This window comes from Carcharhinus amblyrhynchos, chromosome 1 (genome assembly GCF_965287045.1).
Source record: "Carcharhinus amblyrhynchos chromosome 1, sCarAmb.v2.hapA, whole genome shotgun sequence".
Lineage (NCBI taxonomy): Eukaryota > Metazoa > Chordata > Chondrichthyes > Carcharhiniformes > Carcharhinidae > Carcharhinus > Carcharhinus amblyrhynchos.
In genome coordinates this window covers 126,532,096-126,558,720 of record NC_137324.1, presented here as the reverse complement: position 1 = coordinate 126,558,720, position 26,625 = coordinate 126,532,096, and the positions used below count along the sequence as shown (strand labels likewise).

At 42.9% G+C, this 26,625-nt stretch overlaps 1 protein-coding gene across 1 annotated transcript in view; it reads left to right on the top strand.

The window, feature by feature from the left end:
- Window positions 1–937: 937 nt before the first annotated feature.
- The window catches only part of LOC145344853 (kelch-like protein 2), a 104,111-nt gene continuing 78,423 nt past the window's right edge, over window positions 938–26,625 (top strand). The window contains exons 1-3 of the mRNA XM_080192096.1: window positions 938–1,097; window positions 20,177–20,302; window positions 21,991–22,097. Coding sequence (XP_080048222.1) covers window positions 1,027–1,097; window positions 20,177–20,302; window positions 21,991–22,097 — 304 coding nt within the window. The 5' untranslated portion in view covers window positions 938–1,026. The remainder of the gene's footprint in view (window positions 1,098–20,176; window positions 20,303–21,990; window positions 22,098–26,625) is intronic.

Sequence of the window (26,625 nt, the reverse complement as noted above, 5' to 3'; positions counted from 1 at the left end):
TGTGATCCTAATATTGCCTTATATTAAGTTTATCTCTCTCTGTACCCTAGCTCTGAGTGTAAGACGACATTCTGCACTCCTTTCCCTCTCATCTATGTATTCAATGAATGGTATGCTTTGTCTGCATAGTGCACAAGAAACAATACTGAATACCAATACATGTGACAGTAATAAATCAAATCAAATTCTGCACTATAGGGATTCTATGAAATATCTAATGACGCCTTTTCTATGCTATGGGCACGATATAAGTGCAAGTTGTTGCTGCTGTCAACAGAAGCAATAAAATTGTTGCTATGGAAACAGTGCCAACAGCATGAACAACCAAGTGACTGGAACAGGGCACTTTGTGTGGAGCCTTAAGTTGCACAAATTGAACACAGTGGCTAGCCGTTCTGGTTTCACTTGATACATGCAATCAGCGTTGATTGTTTGCTTTTCATCTTGTACAGTCACGCACTTCAGTTCAGGAAGCTTGCAGGAATGTTCTGAGACATATAGTTTCAAATAGCAGGTGCAGCTCACTCAGGGTGCCTGGGTTTGGTGAAACAGTACTTTCCTGAATAATTCCCAGATTAGGGCTGCTGCTCTCAAAACCTCCAGCCCAGAGGGAGCGCCTGGTATACCATTACCAGGTAAACATTAGTATGGAGCGGAATAAAAGTTGAAATGGGGGAGGCAACTACATCTTTTCGGGGGGAGAGAGAGCGAGAGAAAGAAAGAGCTGAAGGCGCGGAGCATTGTGGGGTGTTGGAGGAGATGGTTTGCAGGAAGCACCGCCTCTCTTGTGCTCCTGTCCGCTCTCCCTGAGCGGTGGAGAGAGCTCAGAGACACAGGCAGGACAGAGTAGGGAGGTGGTGCTGCTGCAGCAACAGAAGGGGCAGCAGCAGCAGCAGGAGGAGGAGGAGGAGGAGGAGGAGGAGGCGGCGGGCGTTGCCCCAGTGACCGCCCGGGCAGACAATGGAGCGCGTGCGGGAACTGGCCGGGCGCTAGAATGGGGGAGAGTCGCACGCGTCCCTGAGTGGCATGGTGCAGCGCGCCGAGCTGGCTCTGCGCAGTCGGCAACAGGCGGAGGAGACAATGGAGATACAGCAGATGTGAGTGTGTGTGACTCCAGTCACAACTAGGGGAGGACAAGACAAGAGACAGCACAGCTCAACTCACTCAGCGTGCACAGGGGCGGGCTGGGGTGGAGTGGGGAACTCCGGCTAAAGAGGGGGGGGGGGGGGGGGGGGGTGGTGGAAACACCTCGGCCTAGGGGTGGCCTCTGCTCATCGTGAGAGTCTTTCCCTTGCTCACTGAAGGGAATAGGGGAGCTCTCCAGTCAGGGGAAACCCACGCGAGTGGACTGGGCTATAGAAAAGACTTCTAAATGCAAAGAGTAGGGTCTGAGGTGGAAGCGCAAGCTCGAGATTTTAAAACGCCACGGCAATACAATTGTTTCAGAAATGCTGTTAATTATAGAAGTGTATGCAGTGGGGCAGAGAGGTGAAGATTGGGACACAAGTCCACTGGAAATGCTTTTTGGTGAGAGGGGGAAGGAGAGGCTTGGAGGACTTATCCATGAATGTGCGGCAGCTGTTGCTATAGTGAATATTCTGTTGCATATATACAGTAGTTACATTGTGTTTGTTATGAGGGGATGTGCTAGGGTTAGTGTTAAAATCTTAGTCAAACGTAGAAGATCGTGTTGAGCTTGTTCTGTTTCGCGGGGGGCAGCTGCAAAATCCGTTTCATGAATACAATAAAAATTTAACCGTTTGAAAAATCGGTGACGTACCTTTTTGGAGAAGATCAGAGTATCATTTTTAACAGTAATTGTATTGAATAAATGGCACGATTATGTATTTTGACTAGAATTTTAGCCTTGAGTATGTTAAATTTAAATGCAGCTGCATTTTGCTTTACTGAAATTCTGTGTTCACAGTGTTGGATATTTGGTTTATTTGTGCTATTGGCTTGAACCGTGGGGGGAAGGAGCACCTGTATAATGACTTTTGCTCTTCTGAACTTAGTTATGTCTAGTGGGGATGTTTAGAGCAGTACAATTATAGGGTGTAGCAATTGATGTGATGAACTATGTACAGACAAGAATATTAGTATAATTGGCATACTATCTTAATTGTGGTTCCTTATACTGCATTTTATCATGTTGTCTTAATAAATCTCTGTATTACATTGTTTTCAAAAAATGCTGTCTGTATTTCCCTTTCATGCCCTTTTTTTGAAGATCATTGCATTTGCACTTGATTTATTTTGTAGCCTAATTTTTCTCCCTGTCAAATGTAAAATGTAATGTTGCTGTGGCTGACTGCAGGGGTGCTGGTTTAACTTCTGGATTGAGTCAACTGATCTTTGCCTTAGTGATTTGGCTGTGGTGCTATCTGTCATTTCAGCAACCTTCGATTAGGCAGAGGCAAAATTGCATGGGTTGTTCATTTCTGTCCATTGATCCTGGATGCACGTGGAGATGTTGCATGATGACATCTCGTCCCACACATACCCCTTTGTTACAATTGTCTGCCAACACTCATAGATCTGGCCCACGTAATTTCTTTGAAAAGGTGTCATTTCAGGATGTAAGGAGTAAATTGGAGGCGAGCTGTAAATATAATTCTGAATATATAATTTTTTTTGAAGGTTGCTGAAATAAGCTAATGGAAATCTGTTGTACTGAGATTTGAAGCAGTTCTGCAGAGCTTGTTTGGAGGGTCTTCGGTTCTATTTCAGTTCTTCTGGGGCAGTGGCATAAAGAGGACGTTATTGATTTTTATCAGTTGTAATTTACACTTACTAAGTCAATTTCATATTTCTCCCCATCTGTTTTTTACAAAAAGGGTTGACTATCAAACGTCTATCCCTCCTCCCCAAGTTAACTCTCAAAATGCTGGAAATTCTCGGCAGCATCTCTGGAAAGAGATTCTTTGTTAGAGCTGGGAGTTCTTGGAGATGTAGCTTTTAAACAAGACAGGGAAAATGGGGGAGTAAAGAACACACAAAGGTATGTGATAGGCACAAGAATTGTATGACAAGGGGATGATGGTACAAGAAAAGATTTGGTAATGCACAAACTGAAGATGGGTTTAATGGAGGTACAAGAGGGAATAGCAGCCTTGTTATTAGCAATTGCTGCAGCCCAAAAATATTGGGGCTGCGGTTATGATGTGAAATTGAACACCCAAAAGTGCTTAATCAAAAGATGAGAAATGCTGCTCCCATTGGACCATGAAACCACCACTGAACATGAAACCATTTTTGAGGCTGTTACTGACCCCGTCTCTTCTGGAGGTCTTCCCTCCACAGTCTACAATCTCATTCGACACCAATCCCAAACAGCCCACTTTTACCTCCTTCCCAGAATCTACGTAGAGGCCCGTTCTTTCGGCTTATTCTAATCCTGAAGAACTGATTTTTTTTCCCACCTCCCCTTGTTAATCACTTCCCATCTTCATCCATGACCGATCTGATCTCCTTCTCCACTTCAGTTTCCACTTGCCTGGTTTTAACTGTCTGCTCTTCACGATGGACATCCAGTAATTGTGCATCAACATCCCTCATCGAGGCTGTCTGAGAGCTCACTAGTTCTTCCTTGAACAGAAAGGCCTTACTGATTCCCATCCGCCACCACCTGGCCAAATTTTTATCACATTGAGAAGTTGTTTAATTTCTCTCATGTAGAAGGTATTGCCGTGGGAACATGTATAGACCTGAGATTTGCCTATTTTTTTTTGTGGGATTTATGGAAAGTTATTTATTCCAGTCTTACTCGGGACTGATGCTCCTTTCATGGTTCACTGATGACTGCCCTCATCCAGGTCTGGAAAATTTCGTCAACTTTGTCTCCGGTTTCCACCCTTCTCTCACCTTTTGTCTCATTCATCTTTGACTCTTCCCATCACTTCCTTCCTTCACTTCTCAGCCTATCTGCAGAAATTTAGGTAATTGCTGAATATTCCAGTAAGTTCACTGACTCCCACAGCTGCACTGTCTGCACTTCCTCACATCCTGTTTCCTACATGACCTCTATTCCACTTTCTCTGTTTCCATTGCACCAGTTCTGCTGATGCAACTTTCCATACCAGTGCATCTGATATGCCCTGCTTTTTGGATGTCTACTTTCACTCCATTCTCTCCCTCCAACACCCGCGTAGCATTCCCCCAGCCCTCACTTTGCACTTCATTTATCTCTACATTCAACAGATCATCCTTTGTAATATCATGCCACCCAGGGTCAATAGTCATTTCTTATTTTACAGGATTTTCCCCCTATAAAAGCCCATGATTTGGGGCTGCATGATGCCAGGATGCTGTTTGTTCTGTAATTTAAACTCTTAAATATTTGAGAGTTGGTCACCCTGATGCCACCACCAAGACATCTTTATCCCACCCTTTCCTTTCAAGATAGAGTCTCTATAGTACAGAAGGAGGCCATTCAACCCATCGAGTCTATACCAACCACAATCCCAACCAGCCCCTATTCCTGTAACCCTACACATTTACCCTGCCAGTTCCCTGACACTTGGGGTCAATTTAGCATGGTCAGTCAACCTAATCTGCACATCTTTGGACATTTCATAGGGATTGTTCCCTCTGACACCAAAGTTCCCCTAATACCTGTCTCCTTCTCATACAAGTGCTGATGATGCAGTACCTACAATTATACTTCCTCCTTCCTCACCATTGAAGGCCCCACATACCTTCCACCTGCTTGCAATGTGATTCCCACGATGTGCAAGAGGAAGGTGAAACTCAGATTGGGTAGTTGCTTTGCCAAGCAACTTAGACCAGTCCCCAAGTAGGAATGCGAGCTTCCAGTCACCTGTCAGTTAAATTCTCCATGCCGGTTCTGTCCTCCTACGCTGTTCTAATGTAAGCTTAAGGAAAAGCACCTCACCTTTTGCTGAGGTACAGTACAATCTTTCTAAGTCAACATTGAGTTGAAAAATTTTGAGTCATAACTCTGTCATTTGATCAGTCCTGCCTTGAAGCCTGTTTGTTTTTTCCCTTCTGCCCACCTATGCCTTTCCCTGCCTTGTTTAAAAACCATTAGATTCCTATGTGCTCCCAGTTCTGTTTCTCTCTCCGATCCCTGACCTGCTGAGTATTTCCAGCATTTCATGTTCCTACTATATTTCAGATTTGCGTAGTCATTATTTTGCTTTTGGTTTGCAAGATTACTATGTTCCATTCTCACAACTCATTAGCACCTGCATTGTTAACAGAACTGTTGGTGAACTGTATGGAAACCAAATTTTGCACCTAATTTTCTATGGTGCATTTAACAGTTAATTCCCTTGTTTCACAGTAGAAGTACAGCAGGCATTGAAAAAAACTCCTATGAAGTGAGAGTCAAAATTCTGTGTCATAAGAGCCAGTTTTGAAGTTTAGAAGTTTGAAAATGTATATACACCCTCACGTACAACTCCCAGTCTTTTCTCAAACTGCCTACCTGAGAGTATATAGTGCAAACCACATGCAAATTACACGTGAGCAAGGAATGACAGAAAAGCTCTTGGGTTAACTATTTGCAATAGAGAAAAGTCTGTATAAAGCAGTTCTGTAAAATAATGAGACATCATGTATCTTGGCTTATAATGGGTTTACACATAATCAGGCACACCTAATATTGCTTTCTAAGCAAATACAGCAGCCAATTTGCACGTGGTAAGAACCCACAGAATAATGAGATTAATGATTAACTAGTTTTGTTTGTGCTTGATGGAGGAATGTTAGCCAGAAGATGAAGTGATCTCAGTGTGCTTTGAACAATTGACCACAAAAACCAGAGCTATGTTGAAGGAATAGTGCGCATCTTTCGCTATGTTGACAGTTGCCCACTTAACCTTTCATGGGCTTTTGTAGTCATTGCGTGCCTGGTCCGGTGCGTTATTCTCAACAGGACATCTGTGCCAGTTGAACAGGACAAGAAACAGTAGCGTCCTTTAAACCAGCAAAAGAGTTTTTCTCCCAGCCTGTTTCTCTTAATTTCTTGACAACCGCATAACCTTCCAAATTCCAAGGAATACAACCCTGGTTGTGTGAGCCCTCTTAATAATTTAACCCCAGGAGTTCAGTTATCATTTGGTGAATCTATGATGCAATCCCTTCAAGGCTATATTATGACATCCTAGAATATTCTTCCTGAGAATTGATACCCAGAACTGTTCATGGTATTTCCAGGTGTTGAAATGTTTAAAATCTCTGATTATTTTGACCAGTTTACTTATTCTAATGTTTTACCCCGGTGCCCTTATTTGCAAGGTGGACGAATGACAAACACAAGTAAAGGTTCAAAAAGTTTATTAACAATAACACTACTAACTCTTAAATTACCCATATAAAACAAGAGGATACCCCAAAATCAGATATACTACCCGCAAAGATGGTTTGGCTAAAACTGCAGGCTCGATTCTGAGTCCCTCTGGTCATTCGTCACAAAGGTGAGTCTTGATGGCAGCTTCTTCCTTCCTCCTCCTCTGGTCAGCCTTCTGAACAGTCAAGGGTCGCTTCCTTCATCGAGTCTTCTCCAGTCTTCTCTTTCTGGTGTCTGCAAGTGTGTTCCTTTATCCCTTGCCTGCTTGCCTCACCAGAAACTACTTCGGCTTCCGGCCAAAGAGGTCCCAGGAGGGGGTTCCAATACCCAGTGGGTTTCTTGATGCCTGCCTAACAGGACACCAGGGTCCGCCCTCAGGTATCCATCTCCATGCTGCTGCTTACATGTAACCTGTTATCAGGACCGGATGGAATGCATCCGAGGGTTCTGAAAGAAATGGCAGAGGTGATAGTGGTGCCTTGGTGGTTATTTTCCAGACGTCGCTGGATTCCGGGGAAGTGCCGGAAGATTGGAAAGCGGCTAATGTTACGCCGTTGTTTAAGAAGGGTGCCAGGCAAAAGGCAGGGAATTATAGGCCGGTTAGTTTAACGTCTGTTGTAGGTAAAATGTTAGAATCCGTCATCAAGGAGGAAATAGCGAGGCATCTTGAGGGGAATTGCTTGATAGAGCAGACGCAGCACGGTTTCGTTAAAGGGAAGTTGTGTCTGACAAATTTACTGGAGTTCTATGAGGATGTGTCTCGGGCGGTGGATAGAGGAGAGCCGGTGGATGTGGTCTTTCTGGATTTTCAGAAGGCGTTTGACAAGGTACCTCACAGGAGGTTATTGCAGAAGGTCAGGGGACATGGAGTTGGGGGTAGGGTGTTAGCGTGGATAGAGGATTGGTTGTCAAATAGGAGGCAGAGAGTGGGGATCAATGGGTGCTATTCGGATTGGCGGATGGTGACTAGTGGAGTGCCTCAGGGGTCGGTGCTGGGGCCTCAGCTATTTACCATTTATATAGATGATCTGGAGGAGGGAACCGAGTGTAGGGCGTCGAAATTTGCTGATGACACCAAGATTGGAGGAAAGGCAAATTGTGCGGAGGGTGTGGAGAGTCTACAGAAGGATCTAGATAGGCTGGGCGAATGGGCCAGGAAATGGCAAATGGAATTTAATGTTGGCAAGTGCGAGGTGGTCCACTTTGGTAGGAATAATGATAGGAAGGATTATCACTTACGTGGTGAAAAACTGCAGCAGGCGACGGTGCAGCGGGACCTTGGGGTCCTTGTGCATGAGTCGCAAAAACCCAGCTTGCAGGTGCAGCAGGTGATCAGGAAGGCGAATGGGATGCTGGCCTTCATAGCGAGGGGGATTGAATATAAAAGTAGGGAGGTCTTGCTGCGGCTGTATGGGGCATTGGTGAGGCCGCAGCTGGAGTACTGTGTGCAGTTTTGGGCGCTGTACTTACGCAAGGATATTTTGGCCTTGGAGGGAGTGCAGAGGAGGTTTACTAGGCTGATGCCGGAGTTGAGGGGGTTGAGCTATGAGGAGAGGCTGAATAAACTGGGCTTGTACTCGTTAGAGTTTAGAAGAATGAGGGGAGATCTCATTGAGACGTATAAGATGATGAATGGGATGGATAGGATAGAGGTGGAGAGACTCTTCCCGCTCAGAAAGGATAGTAGGACTAGGGGGCACAGCCTCAAGATAAAGGGGGGGGGGCGGTTTAGAACGGAGTTGAGGAGGAACTTCTTCACTCAAAGGGTGGTGAATCTCTGGAATTCTCTGCCCGTTGAAGTGGTGGAGGCTACCTCGCTAAATATTTTTAAGACGCGGGTTGATGGGTTTTTGATAAGAGAGGGAATTAAGGGTTTTGGGGAGAAAGCAGGAAAGTGGAGCTGATCCACTTCAGATCAGCCATGATCTTATTGAATGGCGGGGCAGGCTCGAAGGGCTAGATGGCCTACTCCTCCTATTTCTTATGTTCTTATGAAGCCAACTACAGGAACTCTTGGCGACAGAAAGTCTGGCCCGACCTGGGCTTCTAACAACAGGCTGGTGCATTTCAATGGGGTGCAATGATCTCCTGCTAAGTTTCAGTAGGGTGCAATGACCGTTGATAGGAGGTTGATGAGTTAGGCCCAGACAGGTTTGTGTATTGTACAACTGGCCTGTTTGAGGTTTGACTGTTTGATTTTGTAATATGCCCAATTCTTTAATTTAGGATATCCAATTTTATCAGCCATAAAACTAGGCCCTGTTTATGTTACACAGGTTAAAAGCAAATTATTGTGGATGATGGAATTTGAAACAAAAACAGAAAATGCTGGAAAATCTCAGCAGGTCTGACAGCATCTGTGGAGAGAGAGCAGAGTTAACATGTTGAGCATGGATGACTCTTGGTCAGAACTGAAGATAACTGCAAGTAGGGTGAAATGTTTGCAGCTGAGATGAGGTGGGAGTTGGAGCAGTAGGAACCGGATAGAGGGCCAGTGATAGGTGGAGGCAGGGAAGGGATTGACAAAAAGAATGTAAAGGCTGGTGATCATGGCTGAGAAGGGTGCTGATAGTGGCACATTAAGAGATCAGAATGTGTTAATGGCAGAACGTAAGTAAGCAATATGTCAAAGAATAACCTGGAACAAATAAGAGATGGCCTTGATGGAGTGTGGGAGAGGAGACAGTGATAAGAGAAAAAAGATGGAAAGTGGGATTAAAGAAAAAGGAGAATAGAAAAATGAATCGGATTTGATTCATTATTTTCATTTGTTTTGGTATACAGTGAAAAGTATTGTTTTGTTTTCTGCGTTATACAGACAAAGCATAACGTTCGTAGGGGAGAAGGAAAGGAGAGTGCGCAGAATGTAGTGTTACGGTCTTAACTAGGGAGTAGAAAAAGCTCAACTTAATATGTGGTAGGTTCATTCAATTCTGATGCCAACAGTGAAGAAGCTATTTTTGAGTTGGTTGGTACATGATCTCAGACTTCTGTATCTTTTTCCTGACGAAAGGAGGTGGAGGAGACCATGTCCAGGGTGCTTGGGGTCCTTGATTATACTGTCCTTGATTAATTAGTGGAAGAAATGAAAAGAAAATGATGGAAATGGGGTGAAGGTGGAGGAGGGAGTTCACAGGCTGAATTTGTTGAACTCAGTGTTAAGTGCCTAATTGGAAGATGTATTGATCCTCCAGTTGGGGTTGGGCTTGACTGGAACATTGCAGCAGGCCAAGGATGGACATGAGGATATGAGAGCAGGGTGATGCTTTGAAATTGCAAACGAAAGGAAGGCCTGGGTCATGCTTACAGATGGATCAAAAGTGTTTTGCAATGCAGTCACCCAGTCTGCGTTTAGTCTCCAATGTAGAGTAGACCACATTGAGAGCAGTGAATGCAATGGACCAGATTAAAAGAGGTGCATGTGAAGCGTTTGCTTCACCTGAAGAGTGTTTAGCCCTTGGATGGTGAAGAGGTAAAGGGCAGATGTTAAACCTTCTGCAATTACTTCAGAAGGTCCTGTGGGAAGGGGGTGATGGAAGAATAGACCAGTGTATTCCAGAGGACATGGTCCCTGTGGAATGCTGACAGGGTAGCCATGATCACCACCATTTACATTCGTTTTGTTCTTTTGTCCATGACATTTTTGTCACTCTCCCCCTTGCTTTTGAGGGCACAGCCTCAAAATAAGGAGGGGGGCAGTTTAGAACAGAGCTGAGGAGGAACTTCTTCACTCAAAGGATGGTGAATCTCTGGAATTCTCTGCCCATTGAAGTGTTGGAGGCTACCTCATTGAATATATTTAAGTCACAGGTAGATAGATTTCTGATAGACAAGGGAATGAAGTGTTATAGGGAGAAAGTGGGAAAGTGGAACTGATCCACTTCAGATCAGCCATGATCTTATTGAATGGCAGGACAGGCTCGAAGGGCTAGATGGCCTACTCCTGCTCCTAATTCTTACGTTTTTATGTTCTATCTGTTGCTGGCCACCTATCCAGTCCTCTCAGCTCCATAACTGCAAGCAACCGCACCAGTATAAACCTCATCCCATTTCCAGTTGTCTTCAGCTCTGGCAAAGAGTCTCCCAGATTCAAAACGTGAGCCCTGTTCTCTCTGCACAGAATTCCAGGTGTTGTCTAACCAGAGCTTTGTATAGCTGAATCATGAATTCCGATCCCTTGTATTCTTGTCCTGCCACATAAGTCTTGGTTTATGATCCACTGCAAAGGATAATGGACAATTGTGTGTGAGACTTGTCTGACAATGCATGCTATTGTGGAGTTAGTTTGAGGCTGCACTGTGCTGAATTCGATGCCCGAATGCTACCAACTTATCATGCCGGTGCATTTAAATCAAAACATTTAATATCAAGCAAAGATTATGAGAGGAGTGCTGGGAGGCTATGACAATTGAAAGAAGAATGATTATAGCAAAACATGAATATCATGCATATTTTAAAATTTTGAAAAATACACATTAAAAAAGAAATGCACTTTTATACATGCATCACTTTTCCTAGTGAGTGTTAATGAGAGTGAAAAATATCAACACATAGATAAGATTAAACTATGACATCAGTGGAACAATCCATTGAGAATAGAGGGAAATAGCACCAATTCATTTTTTTAATGGCAAAGGTGCATCCTCATTCAAAATTTTAAAGACATTATTTATGTTAGATGCTAAATGTGATTGAAAATGTATTTTAACCTACTTTCCTTCAGAAAAAACCCAATAATTATTCTCAGAATTCTTAGCAATTAAATTTTAAAGCTTAATGAACTGATGTGAGCTTTGAAGATGGAGTTTAGCTGCAATGGTGTTTCTCTGTCTAGCAGATTGTTGCATGTATAATACATAAACATTTTCACACAAAAAAGGGATCTATATAGACAGCTAGCACACTACTGATATTAAACTCAAAATGATGCACAGCCAAGTGATCCACCCAGATTTTACTGCCAGCTTATACTGAGTTTGCAATTAAGATGCTCTACACATGTTCCACTCCTATGCAACTTGTGTTTAATGTTTTGAAAGAGTGAGCAGGATCAATTGCTTTCTCACAACATCAGATAGAATTGAATATTAAGTTTGCAAAGTGTCCAGCCAATTTAATTGGCCCAGTGGAGACTCAGGGTGTAGCTTTGCACAATATTGGAATTGTATTGCACCCAATATAAGCAGAGTCAAAATGGCGCAAAATTATGCGGCAGAGATAAAATCAAATATGTATGTTTCAGGCCTCCTGGCAGTTAGGTGATGTTCCTGGGACTTCTGTTGAACTTTGCTGTGGTGTAGAGTGCTGGGGTCAGAGTGGGAATGGAAAGTAAAATGACAAGTAACTGGAATCTTGTGTTCAAGCATGAGGACTGAGCGGAGGAGTTCAGCAAAGCGATCACCTGATCTGCGTTTGCTTCCCCCCGTGCAGAACAAACCACGTTGTGAGCAGCAGATACAACCTAATAAATTTAAAGTAGATCACTTTCATCGGAAGAGAGTGATGGGGGCTCTGACTGGTAGGAAGGAGGGAGGTGAAATGGCCGATGTCGCATCTTGTCTGCTTGCCTGGGAAGGGTGTTGGAGGTGATTGAAGAGTGAACAAAGTTGTCGCGGAGGGGGAAAGATCACTTTGGAATACTGGGAGAGAAGGGGAGTGCTTTCCCACCACCTCCACTATGATAATGAATCCTGAATTTATTTTACTATATTTAAAGTTTCAGGATGACCTGTTGAAAAAGAGTTGACTAAGTTAAAAGAAACTTTTTTTTTTGATGGCACAGCTTTGTGAAAAATTACAAAGTGTAGAGGAGCATGAGGGGCTTCAAGCGTGCATCTGTACAGGCCAGATAATTTCCATGTGGTGATTTCCTATATCCTCTATGACTTTGGTAAAGGATTTAATAGTGCGAGTCTGTAGAGATTTAACATGCAATAAATGATCACAAAATAATACTCTTTTTGACATTAAATGTTCAAGTAACTTTTAAGGATACTGACAATGAATAATAATTATCTCCTGTGATGTCTCCCTGGCAATTTAACTCTTATTTTTGCCATGGATCTCTACAGTTCTGGCAGCAGATATGGATAGAGTTGTTATCTTTTAACAAAAAAACCCCATATACTGGAAATCCAAAATACAAAAGAAATGCTGGAAAGTACCAGCTGGACTGGCCACATCTGTGGAGAGAGAAACCGAGTTAATGTTTATATTAATGATGTTATGTAGATGTAGTGGGTTGAAAGGGTGGTAGGCAGGAGAGACTAAATGAAATAAGGGATGATTGTGCAAGGCAAGAGGGTGTTTTTTTTTTGGGGTGGTGGCAACTAAAATTATTGGCTGAAAGAGGATGGGGAAATAGCATAATCATTATCTACAGCTACTGTTCACTAAACTGGCTCTGAAATTGTTGAATTCACTGTTTCATAAATGTCCAATCGAGTTTGTTGTTTGAGTTTATGTTGAGCTTTACTGGGGCAATGCAGAAGGCCAAAGACAGCAGTGAACGTGGTTGTGAGGCAGGGAATTAAAGTGACAGATGACCAGAAATTCAGGATCATGTTTGTGGTCTGAATGGAGCTGATCCACAAAGCAGTTGCCTGATGTCTGTTTGAACTTCCTAGAGTCAAGGAGATCACTTTGTGAGCAGTGAATATTGTATACTAGATTGAAAGAAATACAAGTAAATCACAGTTTCATCTGGAAGGAGTGTTTAAGATCTTGGAAGGGTGGAGGTGAAAGGATCAGTGTTTTATTTCCTGTGCTTGCATTAGAATGAACGCATTGCAAGGAGAAGAGGGTTTGGTTGACTGGGGAGTGGCTCATTGCATTGCAGTGGGAATAGTTTCTTCAGAATGGGGGAAGGGAAGATATGTTTGGTGGATTGGAGTTGGAAATGGCAGAGGATGATCTGTTGAATGTGGAGTTTATGGAAGGTCAGCTCCAAGGGAGCCTATTGTGGCTTTGGGAGGGGAAATGGCAAGAGCTAAAATATGGCTGAAGTAAGGGAACCCATGTTGAGGGGTTTAATAAAAGAAATATTGAAGCACAGGTATAGAAGGGTGGCATTGTCATAACATAGTGATGGAGAAGGAGAAACTGAGAAAATGGAATAGAGTCCTTTCAGAAAATGGTATGAAGAAGTGTTGCCAATAGTGGACGTTTTACACTACCTTCAAAAATGGAGATAGGGAAGTCAAGGATGGGAAAAGTTGGAGGTGGACCATGTGAAAGTGAGCGGGGATAAAAATCGGAAGCAAATTTTCAATTTTTGTGGCGTACAGGAAACAGCATCGATACTGTCACTGGAGTACCATTCATCAATCGAGGAATTGAGTTTAGGAGTCAGGAGATAATGCTGCAGCTAAATAAGACCCTGGTCAGACCCCACAGAGTACTGTGCTCTGTTCTGGTTGCCTCATTACAGATAGGATGTGGAAGCCATAGAAAGGGTACAGAGGAGATTTACAAGAATGTTGCCTGAATTGGTTGGCATGCCTTATGAGGATAGGTTGAAAGAGCTCGGTCTTTTTTCCTTGGAGAAATGAAAGATGAGGGGTGACCTGATAGAGGCGTGTAAGATGACGAGAGGAATTTATCGAGTGGATTCTGAGGCTTTTTCCCAGGGCTGAAATGGTTGCCACAAGAGGACACAGGTTTAGGGTGCTGGGGAGTAGGTACAGAGGAGATGTCAAGGGTAAGTTTTTCACTCGGAGGGTGGTGGGTGCATGGAATCGGCTGCTGGCAGTGGTGGTGGAGGTGGATTCAATAGGGTCTTTTAAGAGACTTTTGGATAAGTACATGGGACATAGTAAGATAGAGGGTTATAGGTATGCCTAGTAGGTAAGGACATGTTCGGTGCAACTTGTGGGCCGAAGGGCCTGTTTGTGCTGTAGTTTTTGTGTTTCTGTGTACCAAAGAAAGAGATGATGAAGGAAGCTGAAGTAGGACTTGAGCAAAGAATGTTCGACGTATCCCAGAATTGAATAGCTGAGGTTCCCATCATAACATTTTTATTAAGTCTTATCAAAGTCACAAATAACATTCTGTATGACTGGGACAAAGGTAAACTATTCCTTCTCACCCCTCTGAACCTGTTATCAGCCATTGTCCCTGCTGTTGTCCTCATGGTTGGTTCCATACTTGTTTTCCAATACTAGTCAGAGGATCATCAGTGACAGTGTCTTTGTGCTCCCTCACTGTCTCCTCCAGTGTGTCAAGGATTTATCCTTGGTTTCCCGCTATTTCTCATCCATACCCTCGGTGACATTGTCCAAAAATAGCATCTGTTTCCATGTGTAAGCTGATCAGATGCTTTTACTACACAACCATCACTACCATTTCTTTATCTTTTCACATCTCCACTGTCTGTCGATTGCCAGACTCCTTGTCTGTCATATAGTAATAGATGAACAGAAATCTCCTCTAAATAAATATTAAGAAGGTTGAAGCTATTATCTTTGTTTCCTGCCACAAATTCCTTTTCCCAACCACTGACTGAATCCATCTCCATGGCAACTACCTGAAGCAAAACCAGATTGTTTTTGAGCTTTTGTGTCCTTTTTTTTATTCATTCATAGGATGTGAGCATTGCTGGCAAAACCAGCATGTATTACCCTTGTGTAATTGTTATGCAAAACATGGTGGTGAGATGCCTTCTCTAACCACTTAAGTCCATCTGGTGTAAATACACTCCCGTTACTGTTTGGAAAGGAGTTCCAGAATTTTGACCCATTGGTGAAGGAACAGTGATGTATTTCCAAATCAGGCTGGTGTGTGGCTTGAAGGGGAATTGTATATGATGGTGTTGCCACACACCTGCTGTCCTTGTACTTCTAGTTGACGGAAGGTTTGGGAAGCTGTTGTTGAAAGGAGCCTTGACAGGTTGCTGCATTGCATCTTATAAATGATACACACTGCTGCCACTGCGCAAATGGAGACAGTGTGAATGGGGTGCTATTCAAGGGGGCTGCTTGGTGTCAAGCTTCTTCAGTGTTGTGGGAGCTGCACTATTCCAGCCAACTGGACATTATTCAATCACACTCCTGACTTGTGTCTGGCAGATGGGAGTCAGGAAGTGAGTTACTTGAGTTTCACCTGAAATAAACTTCGAGCCACATATCTCTTTTCATAAAGACTGCCTGTTTCCACCTTCATAGCATTGCTTGGTCTACCCCTGTCTTTTGGTTGTCGCTGAAACTCAGATGCTTGTTTTGTTATCTCCAGACTTGACTAATTCAGCGTAGTCCTGGCTGATCTCTTTCTTTCATCAGTAATCTTGAAGTTGTTCAAAAATATATTGCTCGCTGTTCTAACTTGTATTAAGTGCCATTCACCCATCACCACTGTGGTTGCTGACCTCTGCATGCCCGATCTCTTCCCACAGTCCAAAGATGTGTGGATTCGTTAGATTGGCTATGATAAATTGCCCTTTAGTATCAGGGGAACTAGCTAGAGTAAGTGCATGGGGTTATGGGGTTAGGACCTATGTGGAATTGTGGTTGGTGCAGACTTGATGGGCTGAATGGCCTCCTTCTGCACTGTAGGATTCTATGTATACAACAATTCCTGGCACCTTGACCGTTCTTGATTTTAATTGCGCCGGTAGTGACCTTTTTACTTCTCCGCCCGGTCTTGCATCCTATCTATGTCACGTTCCAACTTCTGACAATCCTCCAAACTATCCACAACACCTCCGACCTTCGTGTCATCGGCAAACTTATCAACCCGTCCCTCCACTTCCTCATCCAGGTCATTGAGAAAAATCACAAAATATTATTTAATTTTAAGTATCTTGCATCAGGTTTAAATTAAAGAGGTAAGCCATGGTAGGAGAACTCAAAGCCATGGTGTGCTCCTACTGCTCTTTGTAGGAGGCTGAGAACATTTTGAGTGCTCAAGGTCAGAATTTGTGCAGGAGGTATCTCCAGCCGTGGCTCCTCAGAGATTGAGCAGTGGCTGAGGACACCTGAGGAGTATCTGTAAGGTGAAGACTATCATGAATAACATGTATAGAGAGGTGGTCATACCACAGGCCACACTCCACAAAGCAGGAAGGAATGAGTGACTGCCGTGGAGAGCAAAAGGACCAGGCAGACAGTGCAGGAATCCCCTGTGATCATTCCCTTGCAAAGCAGATATACTGCTTTGAGTGGAATTGTCTCTTAGGGGAATGCAGCAACAGCCAAATTCATTGCACCATGATTGACTCTGCTGCAGAGGGGAGGGGCAAAATCATTAGACATGCAATAGTTATAGTGGATTCAATAAGGGGGATAGGTAGGTGTTTCTGTGGCCACAAGCAGGACTCTAAGATGGTATGTTGCCTACCTGGTGCTAGGGTCAAAGATGTGTCAGAAGTTACAGGACATTCTGAAGGGGGAGGGGGACAGTCAGTGGTCATGTGGACATTGGTAAAAACACCATTGGCTAAAACAGGGAATAAGGTCCTAAAAGCAGTATATAGGAAGGTAGAAAGCAAGTTGAAAAGTAGGATCTCAAAGGTAGTAATCGGAGGATTACTATCTGTTCCATGTGCTAGTCAGAGTAGAAATAATTAGATATATAAGTGAATACGTTGCTGAAGAGATGGTGTGAGAGGGAGGGTTTCAGATTCCTGGGGCATTGGAACGAGTTTTGACAGAGGTGAGACCTGTAGAAACTGGATGGTTACCTGGGCAAGGCTGATGCCTGAAAGGAATATTTGCTGGAGTGGTTGGTGAGGGTTTAAACTAAACTGGCAGGGGGATGGGAACCGATGCAAAGATTCAGAAGGTGGGGAAATCGAGGACAAAAACAAAAATGGAATGAGGAATAAGAAAGGTGATGGGCAGAGAAATCAAGAGCCAGGAATAAACAGGGGTCACTATGAAAAATAATGGGAACAGGGCCAGTAATGTTCAAAATATGAGCCTGAAGTCGTCGTGTCTGAACACATGGAGTATTCACAATAAATTGGATGAATTAATCATGCAAATAGATATAAATGTGTCTGATATATACATATTATGGAGACATGGCTGCAGGGTGCCCAGGGATGGGAACTGAACGCCCAAAGGTATTCAGTATTTAGGAAGGACAGACAAAGAGGAAGAGACAATGGAATGGCATTTCTGGTTAAAGAGAAAATTAAGACTATTCTGAGGAATGATATTAGCTCTGACAATATGGAACCTATGTGGGTAGAGCTAAGAAACGTCAGGGCAAAAAATATCAATGAGGGTTGTATATAGACAACCAAACCGTAGTGGTGATTTTGGTAATGGCATTAAACAGGAATTAGAGATGCATGTGATAAAGGAATATCTGTAATTATGGGTGATTTTAACCTGCATATAAGAACATAAGACCAGGAGTAGGCCATCTAGCCCTTCAAGCCTGCCCCGCCATTCAATAAGATCATGGCTGATCTGTTGTGGCTCAGTTCCACTTTCCCGCCCTCTCCCCATAACCCCTAATCCCCTCTCTTATCAAGAACCCATCAACCCGCTTCTTAAAAATATTTAGCGAGGCAGCCTCCACCACTTCAACGGGCAGAGAATTCCAGAGATTCACCACCCTTTGAGTGAAGAAGTTCCTCCTCAACTCCGTTCTAAACTGCCTCCCCTTTATCTTGAGGCTGTGCCCCCTAGTCCTACTGTCCTTTCTGAGCGGGAAGAGTCTCTCCACCTCTATCCTATCCATCCCATTCATCATCTTATACGTCTCAATGAGATCTCCCCTCATTCTTCTAAACTCTAGCGAGTACAAGCCTAGTTTATTCAGCCTCTCCTCATAGCTCAACCCCCTCAACTCCGGTATCAGCCTAGTAAACCTCCTCTGCACTCCCTCCAGGGCCAAAATATCCTTGCGCAGGTGCGGCGCCCAAAACTGCACACAGTACTCCAGCTGCGGCCTCACCAATGCCCTATACAGCTGCAGCAAGACCTCCCTACTTTTATATTCAATCCCCCTCGCTATGAAGGCCAGCATCCCATTCGCCTTCCTGACCACCTGCTGCACCTGCAAGCTGGGTTTTTGCGACTCATGCACAAGGACCCCGAGGTCCCTCTGCACCGTCGCCTGCTGCAGTTTTTCGCCCCGTAAGTAATAGTCCTTCCTACCATTCTTCCTACCAAAGTGGACCACCTCACACTTGCCAACATTAAATTCCATTTGCCATTTCCTGGCCCATTCGCCCAGACTATCTAGATCCTTCTGCAGACTCTCCACACCCTCCGCACAATTTGCCTTTCCCCCAATCTTGGTGTCATCAGCAAATTTCGACACCCTGCACTCGGCTCCCTCCTCCAGATCATCTATATAAATGGTAAATAGCTGAGGCCCCAGCACCGACCCCTGGGGCACCCCACTAGTCACCAACCGCCAATCCGAATAGCACCCATTGACCCCCACTCTCTGCCTCCTATTTGACAACCAATCCTCTATCCACGCTAACACCCTACCCCCAACTCCATGTCCCCTGACCTTCTGCAATAACCTCTTGTGAGGTACCTTGTCAAACGCCTTCTGAAAATCCAGAAAGACCACATCCACTGGCTCTCCTCTATCCACTGCCCTAGACACATCCTCATAGAACTCCAGTAAATTTGTGAGATGGCCAGAATTGGACAAGTGCCAAGGTCTCATAGGAATGCGTTTCTACCAACTAATTATGTAGGTACAATTCCATTCTCGGAACAAGTTTTTAAAAAATGGTTACAATCCATTTAATCAACTGATAATGGTAACAGTTCTCAGATGTTTCAGCTTATCATACACATCAGACTTCACATTAAGTTTCCTTTAATTTAAGGTGGAAAAGAGTGCCCTGAACAGGGGAATATATTTAATCCTCCACTCTGCCTGGGAATTTGTGAGAAGTTAGTGTAAGGCAGCTGGTTTTCTGGGCACAGATGCAGCGACACCATGATACAGAGAGGGAGACAAACAGTTACAGCTGTGAAAAGTAGAGGAAATACTTTTGTTAGTTAACCACCATGTGGAATGTTGGTAAGAACTGGTTCTCCATTTGAAGAGATGGGACATGTGGAGATTTAAGGAACAAGGAGTTGTCATGGTGCCAGAAGCCAATTGGGGATACTCTGAAGACTTAATGGAATGACTTTCAAAGGACACTCTTTAAGACTCATGTTGGACTGGCAGGAAGAAGGGAGCTTTCTGGAAAGCTGGGAGGAGTTTGGAACTTAATGTTCAAGGTGACATATCTTCAGTGTGCAGTGTAAAATAGATGTTATAAAATATTTTGATTGTGTATAGTTAATGTGGAGGTACCTATTCTTTAATTGGTAATTAGTTATTTGTCAAGTAGTGCTTGATTTATGTTGAATTTAGTTTGTTACAGTAAAAGTCTTGTAACTGGAAATCTTTTCCTGTGATTCTTGGTCATTATGAAATTCATCTTACTTTTTGAGTATCCAGTCTTGTAATCTTTTTCGTTACAGTTTTTATTCTCTTGCTTACATATCTTACACAGTGTTTAGTTAAATGGTTTCTTGAGATATTGGATGACGTCACTAAACAGTGGTAATCGATCATGCTGCTCTGTTTTTTTTGTGAAGTTTTTTGAGCCTTGTCAGAATAATGCCAGGTATTTGGATTGTGGTGGCTTACTTTGCTTTAATCTTTTCCCACAATTTTAAAAATACATTTTAATCATTCCTTACAAAATGGAACAGTGTAATTCCATATGAATGCCTTGTTGGTGTGTTGTTATATTATGGAAATGTGTTCAATTGCCAATTTAATTGTTGGATTGCTAATTATTTGCTGTCTTAGTGGGACTAAAGCTAACTAAATAGCAACATTTAATCTATTAGAGACCTTTCCTGTTGGATATTTAATCCTCGTTTTTGTTTACAGGTGCACAAAGTTATGCCAACATAAACGCCATGATCTAAAGGATGATGTTTCTGAGAAACAGTGTCCAGTGACTGTAAATCCTCGTCATATGAAAAAAGCTTTTAAAGTTATGAATGAACTGAGAAGGTATGTCTCTTTTATCCATCATAGTGTCACAGAGTTTGAGACAAGTATTACAATGACTAACAAAGTCATTGTGTGTGTGGTTCTACAGTTATGTATTAAGTTTCTCACAGCAGGCAGTATGTTGCTGGGTTTATAGCATGTTACTAGGTGCACAAGTGCAGATCTGGAGTTGTCCAATTTCATATGTCCCTTCACTCATTGCCTGAACTGACTGGGGAAATCAAAGGACTGATCATAACTCACTGCAAATTAGTGGTGACATTTGGCATCCCAGCAGTTGCCAAGTAAACATTAACCATCAGCAATATGTTCTGCTTTTTCTGCAGTTCGTAGCAATTTATTTTATTCTGCGTATAATAGTATCTGGTGTATAGTCTGTACTTATCTTCCTTTTGCCTCTTCAGTATTACAAAGTATTCGTACCACAACAGCAGATCATCCAACCCATGAGGTCTGTCTTTTTTTTCACGTTCCACACAAACCTTATCTTGCCTCCCTTCAACATATTTTTCTACTTTTTTGCTCTCCTGTATTTATCAAGCTTTGCCTCAAAAAGATCTCTCTGCTCTTTGCCTTAACGACTCCGTGATCTTGAGTTCCACATTCTAACCACTCTTATAGCGTCAAAGAATGTTTGCAACACAGAAAGAGGCCAATTGGCCAAATACATCCATGCTGACTCTTTGCAAAAGCAACTCCGTTAGCCCCACCTCTCTCCCTTTCCTGGTGGCTATGCATTTTTTCTCTTCAGGTGCTTATCTGGGGAAATTTCTTTATCCTGAATTTTCTGTAGATTTATTAGTAACCAGCTTGTTTATGGTCCCAAATGGAAACATCTCTGTGCCTACCCTATTAAACCTATTGAGTTGATCTTTTCTTTTCTAGTTTTTGTTTGAACCAAGCTTTTGGTCATCTGATCTAATCCTTATGTTGCTTGGTGTCATACTTGTTCCGTATTGTTCCTGTGAAGTGGCTTTGGATACTTTGTTAAAGGGATATTAGGCACATAAGTTGTTGTATTGAAAAGAATACCAGCCTGTTCAATTGCTCCCAGTAGGTATAACCTTTCAGTTCGGGTATCATTGATTTGAATAAATTATTTTTTGGCCTCAAGTGACTGTCTGTGTGAAGTTTGCATGTTCTTGCCCTGCCCTTGTGGGTTTCCTCCTGCACTCTAAAAGATGTGTGGGTTAGGTTGTTTGGCCATACCAAATTGCTCCTCAATATTGGAGGGATTAGCAGAGTGATACTAAGGGGTTTGGGAATTGGGCCTGTGTGGAATTGTTGTTAGTGCAGGCTCAATGGGCCAAATGGCCTCCTTCTGTATTGTAGGGATTCTCTTCTATGATTGACAGAAAGTGGGCATATAGAGAAAATTCAATTTTCATTTAATCTTGACTCCCCTTGAAAAATGTGGAAAATATGATATTCCTTCTGTCACTTCCATGGGTTGACTTGTTTGACGTAACTTTTTCACTTGTTATCCTCCAATTGTGATGATATATTTATCACACTTCTGGCTAACATTCCAATTGAAACTCAGAGCTCCCAACCATAGGTTTTTCCCTTACCCAGTTAACTTTGACCCAGAAAGAAGGTGCCAGCAACTTGTAAAGGGTGTATCCTATTAGGTTTGCTACTGAATGTTTGTTTTTTTTTCAAATGATCTTTGCTTTGTTCTCTTACAGTCAGAACCTTTTGTGTGATGTAACACTTGTAGCTGAAGATACTGAGATTCCAGCACACAGAGTTGTTTTGGCAGCTTGCAGTCCATACTTCCACGCAATGTTTACAGGTATTGTGATACAACTCATTTTATTTGCAATCTTACTGGTGGAAGATTCTTGAGTGGAATTTAAATGCTCCTTCAGGTGGATGGAAAACGGGATGACAATTCAATGCAACAACTCTGGTGCATCGTATTGTCAGCTGGCTCTGAAATAACAAGAGTGCCAATTTGATCTTGGCTGTTATGCCCTTCATAATCAATTCTTACTGTATGTGCTTTTTAGCACATGAGAAATCATGAATGAGTGCCCTCAATGTTTTTATCTCCCTCTCCAAGTCCCAAATGTCATTTAATGCTAAGCTGTGGTTAGCTAACTCAAACACACAGGTTGTAATTTAGTTACACAGAAGGTTACAGAGCAGAGTAAACAACTACGAGCGAATGGCAAGATGTAAATATTCTGCTTCCATACCTACCAATTGAAAGATCCAGATATGAATGAGAGAAGTTTTTAATTATGTTTTCCTTCATAATGACTCCTGTCTTTAGACATCCTGTGAGTTGCAGTCTTAAGTTTTGCAACTTTTAATGAGTGTGTACCTCCACCCAAGTGTCCTTGTTTTTGTAGTATTGCAGTTGAAGGATTGTGGTGTAATTCCCCCACTGGAGGTTAACCCTACTTTTTGAGGATGCATTTTGGAAATCATAATAGAAAGCAGTACTGTCTGATTGTAGTGTTTGCTCTGTTGTATCTTTTGATTACAGTCCAGTTGAAAAATAATTGCAGTCATAGACCATTGATGTTGTGGACACGCACCTGATCTCAGATTGTTGCTGGTGCGAGGGATGACATTGGTAGCTAAGGAATGGAACCCAGAGTGGGAACCAAAAACTATGGCTACAGTTCTCTCAATATTTATTTGGAAGAAATTTCTGCTCATCCAGTACTGGATTTTGATGAGCAATCTGATAAATTAGCAACAGGGAAGGAGTGGACAGGCATGGTGGTGAGGTAGAGATCAGCATCATCAGTGTTTGTAGGAATATAGGAAAAAGAAGGAGTAGGTCATGTGGCCCCTCAAGTCTCCACCACCATTCAACCAGATCATGTAGATCATTTACCAGTTTTCCACACCGTCCCTTGATATTTTTAATATCTAGAAATCTATTGATCTCTGCTTTGAACATACCTGATAACTGAGCCTCCACAGCCCTCTGAAGTTCAGAATTTTAAAGATTCACCACCCCCTGAGTGGAGATATGTGTAAAATTGCACAAGAACACATTAGGTGTGCGTGAGTCCCAACATCATCAGGCCTTCACGCAGTGTTACAGTTGGCGGAGACACAGGCGAGTTGGAAGCATACCTGCCAACAATTAAATCCCCTTAATAAGCAAATTGTTTGGAATTCTATATGGCCACCTGCACAATTACATGGGCAATCATGTTTTGATGTTTTTCTCAATCCAGGGTGGCATGAAAGGGACCAGAGCATTGGTAGGGTGAGTAGTTTAGGTGAGAGTTTGCTGTTGGTTTTTTTGCTGGTATTTCATGCTCTGTGTGTTCTGCTGTTGGCTTTTGGCATTGTAAGCTTTTTTTGAAAACTCACTTGTTCTTCAAACCTTCTTGGAGGCTTTGTGTCAAGTGCATCCTTCAGCGATATGCCAACATGTGAGGACTCAAAGATATTATTCCAGGTTGGCTGATGTATACCCTTCCTTGGGTAAGGAAATCAAAATTGTACACAGTACCTTCAGTGTGGTCTCACCAAGGACCCATACAATTGCAGCAAGATATTTTCATGCCTTAAATATTCTTCCATTAAAGGCCAACATATCATTTGCTTTCCTAGTTGCTTGCTGCACTTGTATGTTGGCTTTGAGCAATCCACAAACAAGGACATCTAGGTCTCTTGGACATTACACTTTTCAATCTCTCCCCATTTAAGAAAAACAGCGCATTTCTGTTTTGGCTGCCAAAGTGTTTCATATTTTTCCATATGATATTATATTTGCTATGTTCTTACCCATTCATTTAGTCTATATAAATCCTTTTGAAGACTCTTTTCATCCTCTTCACAACTCACATTGCCACCCAGGTTTGTGTCATTGGCCAATTTGGAATAATATCTTTGATTCCTCACATGTTGGCATATCGCTGAAGGGTGCACTTGGCACAAAGCCTCCAAGAAGGTTTGAAGAACAAGTGAGTTTTCAAATAAAAAGCTTACAATGCCAAAAGCCGACAGCAGAACACACACTACATGAAATACCAGCAAAAAAACCAACAGCAAACTCTCACCTAAACTACTCACCCTACCAATGCTCTGGTCCCCTTTCATCCCACCCTGGATTGAGGAAAAAAAATCAAAACATGATTGCCCTTGCAATTGTGCAGGTGGCCATATAGAATTTCAAACAATTTGCTTGTTAAGGGGATTTAGTTGTTGGCAAGCATGCTCCCAACTCACCTATGTGTCCGCCAACTGTAACATTGTGTGAGGGCCTGATGATGTTGGGACACGTGCACACCAAATGTGTTCTTGTGCAATTTTACGTGACACATGTCTTCACTCAGAGGGTGGTGAATATTTAAAATTCTGAACCTCCAGAGGGCTGTGGAGGCTCAGTTATCAAATATGTTCAAAGCAGAGATCAATAGATTTCTAGAGAATGTTTTGAAGGTTCAACAGACTAATTGCTGGGATGGTAGGATTGTCCTATGGAGGATACTGGGCCTGTATTCTCTAGAGTTTAGAAGAATGATGAAGTGGCCTTGCTGAAATACAAAATCCTTCCAGGGCTCAGTGGGGTAGTTTTTGGAGTGATGTCTCTCCCCTAGTTGGGGGAAGGGGTCTAGTACCAGGTACAGTGTCTCAGAATTAGGGGTATTTAGGATTGAAATGAGGTGGAATGTCTTCACTCAGAGGGTGGTGAATCTTTAAAATTCTGAACCTTAGAGGGCTGTGGAAGCTCAGTTATCAAATATGCTCAAAGCAGCAATCAGTAGATTTCTAGGTATTTAAAAATATCAAGGGACAGTGTGGAAAACTGGTGTTAAGGTAAATGATCTACATGATCTGGTTAAATGGTGGTGGAGACTTGAGGGGCCACGTGGCCTACTCCTTTTTTCCCATATTCCTACAAACACTGACGCTGACCCCTACCTCACCACCATGCCTGTCCACTCCACTGTTGCTAATTTATCAGACTGCTCATCAAAATCCAGTACTGGATGAGCAGAAATTTCCTCAAATAAATATTGAGAGAACTGTAGCCATAGTTCTTGGTTCCCACTGCGGGTTCCATTCCTTAGCTACTAATGCCATCCCTTGCACTGGCAATAGCCCGAGATTAAGGCAATCTGTTCAGAATCTTGGTGACACATTTGGCCCCAAGATAAGCTTCTGACCTCAGCTGCATCATCACTAAGATCATCTATATCCATTTCCACTGCCTGACTTCACCCAGTCTCAGCTCATCTTTGCTGAAGCCCTCATACATACCTCCATTAACTAGTCTTGACTATTCCAATGTACTGCTGCTTGGTCTCCCACATCCTACCCTCCATAAACTTGAAATTATCCAAAAATACCTGCACATAAAACGCAGGACAAATCCAACCTGATCAATTTCTGCCCCATCTGTCTACTCTTGATGATCAACAGTGTTTTGGAAGGGGTTATTAACATGGCTATCAAGTGGCACTTATTCAGAAAAGCTTAGTTTGGGTTCCATCAGAGCCACTCTGTCTCTGATCTCATTACATCCTTGGACCAAACATGGACAAAAGAGGTGAAGTCCAGAGGTGAGGTAGAGTGACTACCCTTGACTGCATTTGATTGAGTATGGCATTAAGGAACCTTAGCAAAACTGGAGGACTCGCCAATGGTTGGATTGAAACCTATCACAAAGGGAGATGGTTGTGGTTGTTGAAGATTACTCATTGCAATCCCAGGACATCACTGTGGGTGTTCCTCTGGGTAGTATCCTAGGCCCAACCATATTCAGTTGTTTCATCAATGGACCTGCTCCCCATCATAAGCTCCGATGTGGGGATGTTTGCAGACGATTGCGCAATATTCAGGACCACTTGTGACGACTCAGATACTGAAACATTCTATGTTCATGTGCAGCAAGACCTGGATAATATTCAAGCCTGTGCTGACAAATGGTAAGTTACATGCGCCACAAACACTGATGACGCTGATCTCTACCTCACCACCATGCCTTTCCACTCCTTCACTGTTGCTAATTTATCAGACTACTCATCAGAATCCAGTACTGGATGAGCAGAAATTTGAGCAGGCATGACGATCTCTGACAAGAGAGATTGCAACCATCTCCCCATGACATTCAATGGCTTTACCGTCTTTATATCCCTCACTGTCAACATCCTGGGTGTTAACATTGAGCAGAAAATGGAGCTAGACCATATAAATACTGTGACTATAAGAGCAGGTCAGAGGCTGGGAATTCTGTGGAAAGTAACACCACTTGACTGAGCAAAGCCTGTCCTGTCAAGACGGAAGTTAGTAGTGGAATGGAATACTCTCCACTTGCCTAGACGAGTGCAACTCCAACAATAGTCAGA